The 12,146-nt window shown below is 39.3% G+C and overlaps 1 protein-coding gene across 1 annotated transcript; it reads left to right on the forward strand.

The window, feature by feature from the left end:
* The first annotated feature begins 1,680 nt into the window (after positions 1 to 1,680).
* Positions 1,681 to 11,815, forward strand: hic2 (hypermethylated in cancer 2). The gene is made up of 2 exons (XM_079805101.1): positions 1,681 to 1,968; positions 7,264 to 11,815. The coding sequence occupies exon 2, from the start codon at positions 7,294 to 7,296 to the stop codon at positions 8,935 to 8,937; it is 1,644 nt and encodes a 547-aa protein (XP_079661227.1). The 5' UTR covers positions 1,681 to 1,968; positions 7,264 to 7,293; the 3' UTR covers positions 8,938 to 11,815.
* Positions 11,816 to 12,146: the final 331 nt, after the last annotated feature.

A 12,146-nucleotide genomic window follows, 5' to 3' on the forward strand; every position in this document is an offset into this window, starting at 1 on the left:
GCAACATGTAATGACAAAATAAGTGTAAGAATGGGAATAATAATTGGCAACAATATCTAATATTTCATAGGAATATTGATAGATAATTTCTTTCCCTATTTACTTGTGTCTCCAAAATGCCTGATAAACATGATTTAAGTCCTGCGTCGTCTACAGTAGACATGTATGAAATCAATGCCCTGTTCTGTAACAGAAAGTCATATTTTGATGTTGACATTTCCCTGAGATGTTGATTTATGACAAACAATTAAAAAAAATGTCAGATTCAATTGATAATCACAAAACAAGAGTGCTTAATTTTATCACTACATTAATGTCAGTCATTTCTAAAGACCAAGAAGTTGTTGCCATGAAACCTCCAAACATTTGGTACCTCTGAAAAGCGGACAAAAGTCTATTCCTGGGTCCCAGGAGGATATAATAATGGTTTAAATTATAAAAAATTCAAGCATAATCAAATGATTGAAAACAAAATTTATTCATTCAATATGAATCTACACTGTAAAATTACATTAAACTGACTTCAAAAAATGAGTTGAATCTTGAATAACTTATTAAAAAAGTTGAAAATTTCTTAACTTATTTTGGCGAGTTGAAGCAATGTAACATGTCAACTTATTGATCATATAATTTTTTGCAGTGTATGTACAAGTATCATATTATGATATTTTTTAAAGATATTCTAGGATATTTCTAAGTAAGATGCACTTAATATATCACAATATACTATGTCAATGAAGTAATTGAATATAACTTTTTAATTTTGAAATTTGCAATTGTACGACAACAGTTTATTAATTGTATTCATTCAATAGAATCTACACTGTAAAATTACATTAAACTGACTTTAAAAAAATGAGTTGAATCTTGAATAATTTATTTAAAAAGTTGAAAATTGCTTAACTTATTTGGGCGAGTTGAAGCAATGTAAAAACAGGTTTTCAACTTATTGATCTTTTACAGTGTATGTACAGTTATAATTTTATTATATTTTTTAAAGATATTTTACGATATTCTAGGATATTTCTAAGTAAGATGCACTTAATATATCACAATATACTATGTCAATGAAATAATTGAATATAACTTTTTAATTTTGAAATTTGCAACAGTTTATTGCATCCTAAATATACCTTTTTAGCATAACAGGTTTAAAAATATTTCATAAATGAAATGTTTTTCATTACAATAATTACCCATATACAAGGCAGCCTGTACAGATTGCTGAAAAATCATATTGTTATGTCATTTTCAGCATTAAGATTTTAGGGTACAATTTATATAAATCAAGTGCGGTCAAAATGATTAATCGTGATTAATTGCATCTAACATAAAAGTTTTTGTTTATGTGTGTGTGTGTGTGTGTGTGTGTGTGTGTGTGTGTGTGTGTGTGTGTGTGTGTGTGTGTGTGTGTGTGTGTGTGTGTGTGTGTACATATTAAATAAACAAAAACGTGTATGTTAGGTGTACTTAATCGTGATTAATCGATTTGACCGCACTAAGTATAGCCTATTTGAGTAAATGTGTATTTTAGATGCTGTAGTTTTAAATGTCCTTCAGTTCACTTAGTGCTGCAGTGTAAAAGCATTAGTCAAAGTACAAATGTTGCAGTAAAATGCATGCATAATTATTATAACTATTATACAGCAGCCTGTACATGAAGATGCGCGTGCCAGAGTCACACAGGAGCATTTGGATTGCAAATCTGGCAGCAGCAGTGGCAGGTCATGGCACGTTACACCATTTCAGCAGCAGCCCTGGGCTGTTTAGGCAAATGAGAGTGTGTGGCTGGCAGAGGCAGGGCATTTACCCTCTCTCCCCCCTCTCTTTACTGCTTCTTATTCAAATTTGGGTCAGGGGTGAGGATTTCTCACGTCACACACAAGCTTGCAGGCAAGATGGCGCTCGGAAAGCTGTGAGATGTGAAAACAGAATGACTGTTTGAAGAGCTTCTGTCGATGCTTTAAGGTACAGATACTTTATTATTACATACGCGTTTGTTTTGGTTGTCGTGAGGGGAACGTAACTGCGATTTAACGGGGGTTTGTGAGGGGTTTCTCGTTTTTTAAAGAAACACTGATTCCTCCAACATAGGCTACTGCTCTTATCGCGTGCCCACTGGGCTTTTAATGCACACACCGCGCGAGCGCAGCCTGGCAGGGGCAGATATATATGTGTGTGTGTGTTTGTTTTATCCAAAAGCCTTATACCTGTTTCAGCATTGCTCGCGCTATAACCAAATGCAATCTTTAAGACCTGATTTGGGTGAATACTATATCTTTATACTTTAGTAAAAAATTATCAGTCGTCACCTTAATGGCAAAACCCGATCAGTGGCCCTTTATGTGGACAGCATTCCTGTTTCACCCCTCCCTCAGTGTGTGTTTTATCCTTTAACGTGTATAATGCTCATATATATATTTTTTTTGGCATTGTTGTTGCACGAAAACTATCGCATTTAACGTGTATAACGCTCTTATGGAATATCTGTGCATTAATGCATGCGTTTAGATGTCACAATGAAGACTTCGGGTTATGCATGTTTGTTTCACCTAAATGCATTAGTGCAAATCGCAATTTAGAAGTGTGAAAAAGCTGATTTCTGGTGGTATCTGTCGAGTCTTGTCTTCTGTGTACACTCGGATCATCATGACTGTGTATAATAATAATGATGATGAAGCAACGCTAGTGGAGGGATTGAGTTTGTTTCTTTTGCAATAATGATCAATGTGAGACATAAGCCATACATCACTGTGGTTTATATGTATATTGTAAGTGTTGTGACAGGTCACCATTGCTCCTGTCACTGTAGTTTTGCTTTGTATACTTCATGCAAAAAGATAATCCAGTGAAGATTTTAGGTTGTTGTTTGTTTCTTGTAATGCATACATGTATGTAGATCACTCTTTATAAGGGAAATGTATGTTAGGTGCATTATGAAGCGCTTGTGTGGCCCTTTCAATGATGCATGAATGTTATATTAGATTATTTTACTTCTATATCTTGAGGAGTGCTCGAAGGACCCTTTTAATCTCATCCATTTTAATGGGCTGGGGGAGGGGGCTTGTTTTACAGTGGTTGCTGGGTTTAGATCAGTGCCACACCATTAAAGTAACCCCCTTTCTGGGTGACAGTTTGCTCAAATGAGACGTATAAGAACTTTTGTGATTTGGTATAAAATGGGCACATAAAACAGCATCTTGTCCATGTTGTCATGATGAATGTTTTCAAGGTAAGCAAACCTGCAGATGCACGCTTTGCACTCCTTTGGGAGCGAGGCGCTCGTGTTTAGGTCCATGGTCCAGTGAGGCTTATCTTCAAATTGTAGAGGTTGCGTCCAAACGCTTCCCTGCGAGCTCGAACTGGCCCTGCCTGTCATAATTGTTTTGCTGTTGTCTACAAAGGTCAGAGAAAACGAGAATAAAAGATGTTTAACAGATGTAGTGGCATTCATGTTAAGATCTAATCAATACTCGTATGAAAGGCAGGCCTCGGTTTCGCTTTGAATAATGCAGATGATCAGATCTATTGAGTGAATGGGGCGGGAACGGCGCTTGAAGACAGTTTATTTAGAGCCGTTATCAATTGTGTTGTGCGTTTACGTTGTGATTGAAGACTTATTTCACACCTAGTTTTGTTTTTGTGTGTTTGTCTGGCTTTCAAAGATGCATGATATTTTCCTCCATTTTTTTCGTGAAATTTATGATGTGTTTGACAGCTTTATCTTTTCATCTAGTCATGCCACCTGTACTAGTCTCGTCAGGTTGGGTAATAATTATGAAGTATGTTTGACTTGTTATTCTTCAAATTCCCCTCATGGTAAATGAAGGAAACCTTGTTTGTTGGTTGATTTGAAATTGTGAGTCCATTTCGGTTCTTCGCCAGAATATAGGTTAGCCTCCATTTAAGTGTTTAGTTGAAACCTTTTAGGCCTGTTTAGATGTTCATGTGTATGTCTGAATGCATGCATTGTGTGCATTTTGCTTTAAGGCATCACTCCATGTCTGAAATCTTGCCTAACATGCTTGGCATGTTTATTGACTAGATCCTTTTAACCTGGAACCTTTTAACCACTTCTTGGGCAAAACAGCTGACATGCTTGTGTAGAGATGTTGACGAATATGAATGTGATTTATCTATTGAGGGTTATTTCGTGGTTGCCCAATCTGGTTGAGTGGTTGGTTTTGCCCCAGATTCCCTAATTCTTGATTTTCATTACAGATAAAATAGCTGCTCTGTTACATTGAGCATTTCATGCATTGTGATCTTCTTCAGTTTGGTTTTGCATAGTGCATTTGAAACAGGTTTGAGAGAATGTGGTTGTTTGCTGTCGCTGACCATTTTAGTCGGTAGGTACTAGGTAGTGAGTCCAGTTTCTCAGGTATACTGCAAAATTTAGCCCAGCCCACAGATGACTTGGACGTTTACCCATGCAAGAAATGTGCTGCGGTTTTCAAACAGTATGGTATTATTTTAGAAAATATCAATAGTGTAATCAGAGTGTCTTTTTGTAAGAATAGTTTAAATACGTGCATGATTTATTGCTGCACGTTATTCCAAATAAAATCACTTGTACACCACTTCTCAAGCAATTTTGTTGAATATCCATTCTAAAGCTAGCAGCTAGCCTGGTTTCTACAGTTGTTTTGGTTGGAAATAAAAAGCCCATCTGTGTTTGTAGCTCAAATAGGGCGTTACATTGAATGAAATGCACACAGGCAGTGGACGAAGGCCTTGAATTCTTCAGATAAGTGATATTGTGTTATCTCTTAGTTGAGGTCATTCATCAGATGATTTGGATCAGGTTTGCTTGGCTTCCAGGTTGGCCCGGGTCTCCCGAGGCTGGTGGTTGGTTACAGTAAGCACTTAGATCTAAATGTCTGTAGGCATCTATGGAAGTGACTTTTATCAAGTTAACCCACCTGATGTTATTAAAACCAAACTTGCATCAATGTTCTTGGAGATTTTTGCTACCTTGAATCTTCACTGGAACTTTGTATATGTTTTTTTTGTTCTTAATTTGCTGTAGGGTAGATTTGATGTGTGGATGCATCTCATAAATAATGTTTTGTTTCACCAATGCCCCCTTTCATAAGAGCAAAAGTGCTCTCTGTGCTTTTATGGCATTAAGACAATAAAATCGGGGCCCCAGGGGTCCGTGCCACCGGATAAGCTTGTTTATGAGGTTAAGCGCAGTCCTTGCCAGACTTGTTTACCCGTGTTGTTACTGGCCGCTTTTGTACTTTGACTTTTTTTTTTCAGACAACAATCTCTCTGATTAGAGCAGTTGTTTCATCTCTGCGACGGGACTGCTGGTTTTTGAGGAGAGGTCGGAATGTCAGCAAAGCAATTGAAAGACCAGCAGCATCTTATCATGACTTGTGCAACTTCCAGATAAATGTTTTTTTCTCAAACGTCGTTGTTTTTTAGGCAGTGGGTTTTAGGTGCTATCAAAGTTTGCCCTAACTGTTGTGGTTTATTGTTATCTATAACCTGAGAGATGGTATTGATATCATGCAAATAGGGTTTAGTTTTATGTCTGGGCATAATGTTTTTTTATGCGGTAAGTAAATGGAGATCATCAGGGTTCAGACTGGCAGATTGTCAACATGAAATATATTAAAAATAATCAGTTAATCAAGTATGAGAAGGCTGAATATTAAACGTGTCCTTTTGTGGATTCTCAACTATTTGATTCATATTTTCATTTATTAATTTAAAGCTGTTGCATTGCATTTTTAATGCATGACATTGGTGGGAGTTAAATTTCTAGAGTAATTCTCTCCATGTTTATTTTATCAAACTTTTCCTGAGTAATCATTAGTTTGCTTTACGCAGTCAGTCTTGAACTCTGCTGCTTAGTGAAATTCTGCTGACTGATTGGTTTCCTGTCTCCATTTATTGGTTTTGGCTTGGTTGTACATTGCCATCATGAATTAGATATAAATAGTTAATTTGTCTTAGACTGATTTCACTGAAACTACTGATAAATATTCACCATGGCTTGTAAACATACGTTTCCCCCAATATTGTGGGTTTCGTAAGTATTTATTTTTAGAATTATGGATTTTATTGACTTATTAAATAAATATGCATGGGTAAGCTTTAGCGATAATAAATAGTAGTTTTCAATTGGGTGTTCCTCAGGGACGAGTACTCCAGCCTTGCTAATTTGTGTGCTTAATTGTTTCGTAAACAAGGCATTGAATAATCTCAATGTTGTGAAATGTGAAAATGTGTTTGGCCATTGTCAAGATAATTCCATGTTTTTCCCATTGACACACCAGTCTCGATTGGACTAAGTGCCAGAAACCTTCTTTGCTGCATTACAAAGATTCTGCTGCAAGCCGGGGCCTGTTCGTCCTGTGGAAAGGGTGCTGGTTTACCTGTTTCCCACCACACCCTTGGTGATATCCCAGCTCAGGTTTCAAGCTGTCTGTCACACAGACCCGTCGTTGACGTCCACTAGCCTTTTTCACCCAACCCCCATATCACAACAAAGGGAGTGACCCTGGAGGCTGGCATTAATGACTGCTGGCAGGGACGTTAAGCTGTAGTGGACGCCCTCAGAAGAAAAGAAATTGTGTTACTGTTCAAGCCTTTTATCCCTTCTCTGCTTTTAGCTGAAAGTTGAGAGTTTGTACACACTTGAAGAATAAGATGCCAGCTTGTATGCAATATGCATTCTATCATACTATATGCTTTCTCTACAAGCATGCTCTGACAGCAAATACCATAGTTGCCGTGGTCTGGATTTGTGCTTCAAAGTTTGAATTAAGAGCATAGAATTGTATTATCTCATAATGTGGATTGGATTGGTCATAATAGTTCTGTGGCTTTCATTTTATATCTCTTCACGTCACGCTCATCTATATGCTAGTATTCCGAAATATTGAAAATTTACTTTTAGCAGCTAAACGCATTTAATCTTTACAATTATTGTTTGTTTGTAAAGTTAACCAGAAATATTTGTGACTTATGTTGCGCTGCACAGGGTTTTGTCCAATCAGATGCATTCTAGAATGAGAACGCCTCTCCCCGTGCTACTGACCAGCAAGCTGTGACGTAGCTATTGTCTGTTTAAAAATAAGGGACTCGTGCTTCAATATACCACACCCAACTGTAAATATCAACATGGGGCAGATAACTAGCAAAGTGTCAGAGAAACAAACATGTTTTTGCCACAAGTGTTTGCCGTAGAGCTTAAAAAAAATTTTTTACCCCTTGGCAATGACTAACTGTTTTTTGTTTTTTCTGTTTTAGGTTTCACAGGTGAAGAAAAAGTTGGAGGAAATGGAATTGCCAAATCATGCCAAACAATTGCTGCTGCAGCTAAACCAACAAAGAGCCAAAGGTTATCTCTGTGATGTGATCATAGTAGTAGAAAATGCCCTTTTTCGGGCACACAAGAACATCCTGGCAGCCAGCAGTATCTATTTCAAATCCCTTATCCTTCATGACAACTTGATTAACCTCGATACGGACATGGTCAACCCGTCGGTTTTCCGGCAGGTTCTAGACTTCATTTACACTGGCAAGCTTTTGTCATCTGATCAGTTCAGTGACCAAAATTTCAATGCCCTTCTAACTGCAGCAAGCTACCTCCAACTTCACGACTTGGCTGCTCTCTGCAGGAAGAAGCTCAAGCGTAACGGGAGATCCCTTCTTAATAAACCAACCACTCCTACCAATGGAAGAACTTCTAGGAACCAAAGGCTGTCCTCTACACCTGTAACTACAAACCAAATGTCAGGGTTAAAAGACAGTGAGAAGACAAAGAGGCACGAGGAGCTACTCAAAGACGACTTGTCTGAGGACGAGATGTTTGCGAGAAACGCCCACTGTGCCACCTCGGTGAATTCGCTCAGTCCCTCAACGAGTAAGAACGGAAGCAACGGCAGTTGTGGCATGCAGGAACTTGGCCTAGACCTTTCCAAGAAAAGCCCCTCAGGGAGCACAGCCACCGAAGAAGTCAGTCCCAGCAGCATCCCACAAGAATCACCTCAGTCTGCCTCAGAATCCACAGCCAACAGTGCCTCATTTGATGAGAACACCAACACGCCAAACCTCACCGCTGGGGAGCCCATGGAGCTGGGTGGAGGAGAATGCGAAGAGAGCCAACCACCTCCAGAGGTTGACAAGCATAAAAGCTCCCGGCAGGTTGCCCGGCAGAGGCGGCAACCCAAGAGTGAAGGCAAAAAGGTTGAAGATGCGGAACGTGTAACTTTGCCCAACGGAGTCGCCAAAAGATTGAACGTGGCTGGGGAGAGGCTCCATGATGAAGAGGAAGGGTTAGAGAATGGACAGGAGCAAAGTGAAGAGAGCGGACAGAGCGAGAGCGAAGGTGGGCGGAATAGCGCCAATTATGTCTACCGCCAGGAAGGCTTTGAGCCTGCCCTCGGCGACAACCTTTACGTTTGCATTCCCTGTGGTAAAGGCTTCCCGAGCTCCGAGGAGCTGAATGCCCACGTGGAGACCCACACAGAGGAAGAGTTGTACATAAAAGAGGAGGAGGATGATTCGTATCCAAAGGAAGATGAAGTAGAAGCAGAAGACTTGTCTTCGCAAATAACCCAAGTCCACGGCCCCGAGTCGCGTCGCTTCAGCTGCTCGGTCTGCAACAAGAGCTACAAAGATCCAGCCACTCTTCGTCAACACGAGAAGACCCACTGGCTCACCCGTCCCTTCCCCTGCAACATCTGTGGCAAGATGTTCACCCAACGCGGCACCATGACGCGCCACATGCGTAGCCACCTGGGGCTGAAACCCTTTGCCTGCGAGGAGTGCGGCATGCGCTTTACCCGCCAGTACCGGCTCACGGAGCACATGCGGGTTCACTCAGGTGAGAAGCCGTACGAATGTCAGCTATGTGGAGGCAAATTTACTCAGCAGCGTAACCTCATTAGCCACCTACGAATGCATACCTCCCCGTCATAAGCCAAAGACACCTTGAACAGGAGACCCTCAGCAAAAAGAGTCAATGCACACCTCTTCCTTTTGAAGTACACTGCAAGGAGCCGATAACCCAAAGCAGGATTCTCTTCTGCTGTAAATTACAGGAGGAGCCTTTCAAACAATGAGCCCCAACAATGGAAAGAATAAACCAATCGGTATGAGTTTATGGGCTTATTTTTTTTTCTTTTTCTTTTTGGATATTGCTGTGAATGTAAAAATTGGGTACTATTGTTGTATGATTTCTTGGGATATTGTGACCACTCTTTACCACTGCGATCCATGCATTGATTATCTGGAGTCCACGTGGTCTGTCTGATTGTTTTTCTTGGTATCCCAGAGATATTCCTTCTTTCCATTCTTGGTCCTTGATAAAGTATCACTCTTGAGAGTTCTGGTGGTATAGTCTATGTAAAACTCTCAGCAAGGTTTGGGCTTGCAATGACCAAGTTATTCTATATACAAAGGTTCAATTCTTTGAAGGGTCTCAAAGATAGTGTTGTCAGACATGCAAGATGGCTCGTCTGTCATCATTTATGTGGTGTTTCATAAAAGCTTTGTGCATCCAACCAAACATTTCCCAGTATACCTACTCTGCACATCACATCCATTGGCTTTATTCTAGGTGTAGCTGCAAAACAGGGTCTTTGATCAATTTTGTACTGTGGTTGATTCAGTTATCAGATTTAGCATGGAAATACCCTAATGTACCCTGCTCATACATCTGGATGCAAGCCAATGGTAAAGTGGTGACGAGAGGCCATGGGTGTCCTTTGTCGTTTACTCGTATTAGTATATAGGGGTTTACTCTCAAAGAAAAGCCAAACTTAAAGGTACTTGTTTTTAGATTTCTTTAGATAACTTATTGATATGCTTCTGTGAATGTTTTAACTGGAAATGCTTTCCTTTTATTTCTTTTGGGATCAGAGAGGGTTGGGTTGGTTTGGGTGATGGGTTGGGCAGGGCAGGGTTCATTTTAGTGATGTTGAACTTCATAAATTCTGTCGGTACTGTTGTTTTTCACTTTTTTTGATTGCATTTTTTTCCCTTCACTGAACAAGGCGAGTCCGCATGGACTTGTCTCATTGCTACCTCTTAATTAAGAACAATACATTCATTGGAACTATTGGAGGTCTCTGAATATAGATGTATAAAGTTTGCTGAGTCTTTCAAAGTAGTTGTCACCTGCCCATCAACAAAAGGTTTTAAGTTTTGAAAAAGCATTAATGTAGAGAATAGCTTCTTTGGGCGCATGTATTTAAGGTATTGAGAGTTTTATGTCAGAGAAATCCAAAGATAAATCTAATATTGGGGAGAATGGCTTACCAACAAATGTTTCCTGTAGAATATCCCTACCAAAGGTTTTAGATTGCATTGCAGGAGGTTAGGGTGTACTTTTGTCTTTTTAGTTCTTGACGAAGAGCAATGTAGTGGGATGTTAGTTTGTACTTGACATTTTACTAAAAACCAATGAACTTCTGTCTTCTGGTGGATGGTGGGCCGCTGGCTTTCTGTTTTTTGAAGTTTACAGTTAGTTTCTCAAGAGTGTCTTTTGGTGTCTTTACTTTGTCTGCAGAGAGACTTCAGAAGGACTCGTTTGTTTTAGTTCAGAGCAAGAAAGAGTTTTTTTGTGTTACAGGTCGACCATACTTGGAAAGCTTACTTAATGAGGAGGAATTGATGCACTGGATTGCTTATTAGCCATCAGCCCCAAATAAAACCTTGTTCTAAAGCGACGCTAAGTTATGTGGCGTCGCGTAGAAACCATTATCATTTATTCATTCGAGGTATAGGTGTTATGTAAAGTGTGCATGTTATTCAAAATGCTGGGTGAATGTTACATGGTCCGTGTTGGGTAAACGCTGATGGATGTATGTATAGTTCAGTGCTGAATTCTTCGCTGCCATCTTCATTTCATAACTCGGTTACGGATGAATTATTTCGCCAATCCCAGTGTATCACATTCCATGAGTAATTTTTAGCCTTCTTAATGTAAAAGTCTTAATGGCATTCTTTTTTGGGATATTTCTTTCTGGTTCTTTCTCCAAAGGCTTGTGTTTGTGCTTGCTAATGATGAACTTTGGGGTGCAGCTATAGTCGTGTTAACGGAGCAATGTTTACAGGCGTCTTTTTCCTGGAATCCTTTTTGGTCTTTAATTTGCCTGCTCAAACGTATTCGAGTTTAATTTTGAAGTGTCTCCATTAGTTATTCAAAGTCAACGAATTGGAGACGTTTATAATTTCTCGATACACTCAATATTCATGCCTTTGCAGCATTAGCACCAAAGCTAACCCAAATAGCCAATCACCAAAAAGTCTCATTCTCAAAGTTGTGCATATCTTGGATGTTAAAATGTTGTTTTGTTACAGTACAAGTGCGCTCTGGTGTTGATACACATCTCAACTCAGGGAGACTTTTTAAATATGTTTAAGCAAACAGGATTCCAGGAAAAAGTTCCCACTGATATCTTGCTAATTTGCAAGCACTTCATTTGGATGCCATCAAAGAACCGATGTCTTGGGCGATACTAGGCTCTGTTGTCGATTCCAGCGTTTGAGACTATAGCTGAGAGGACTAGGAGAGCAAGAAATAGGATAAAAAGTTTCAAACTGTGACAATAATATTTCTACTTCAAAACTTCAGGGATAGTTCTGCATATTTTGAAATGCGGAGCTTTCGACTACATTTGTAAGACTGTGTCAATACTGTGTCAATTTCTGTATTTTATTGATGAAAAGCAAAACACTAGTTTCCTACTAAATAGATTTTACGAGCGTGTTTCCCATTTCAAAACGCCTTCAAAAAAAAAAAACAAAGCCAGAGATGTACGTGGAAGAGTTTTACTTTTAAGTTCCAGAGTGTTTTTGAACAAAAAAAAAGAAAAAAGAGAAAAAAAAACGCATTCTAGTAAGCGCAAAATGTATAAACGAATAAGATAAAAGCTCATACCCAAATTTTCAGACTATTTTCTAAACCAAAGCACATTTTGAATGATTGATTGACATTAAAGATACTTGTGTATAATATCTCATTGTTTACATAAACTCTTTACAGTCATAGACCTCAGGTGAGGGGAGGCCAGTTTGAACCTGCTTCTGTAGGTCACCATCTTTAAACGAACGCCAACCGAATCGTAGCCGTGTGTCTTACCCTGTGAACGTAGCCGCATGCTTTTGATTTCGGTGGGCTGCTA

This window comes from Gobio gobio, assembly GCF_949357685.1.
Source record: "Gobio gobio genome assembly, chromosome: 22".
Taxonomy (NCBI): Eukaryota; Metazoa; Chordata; class Actinopteri; order Cypriniformes; family Gobionidae; genus Gobio; species Gobio gobio.

Excerpts from the sequence above, each read along its gene's own strand:
- hic2 (XM_079805101.1), top strand. The coding sequence starts at position 7,294 with ATGGAATTGCCAAATCATGCCAAACAATTGCTGCTGCAGCTAAACCAA.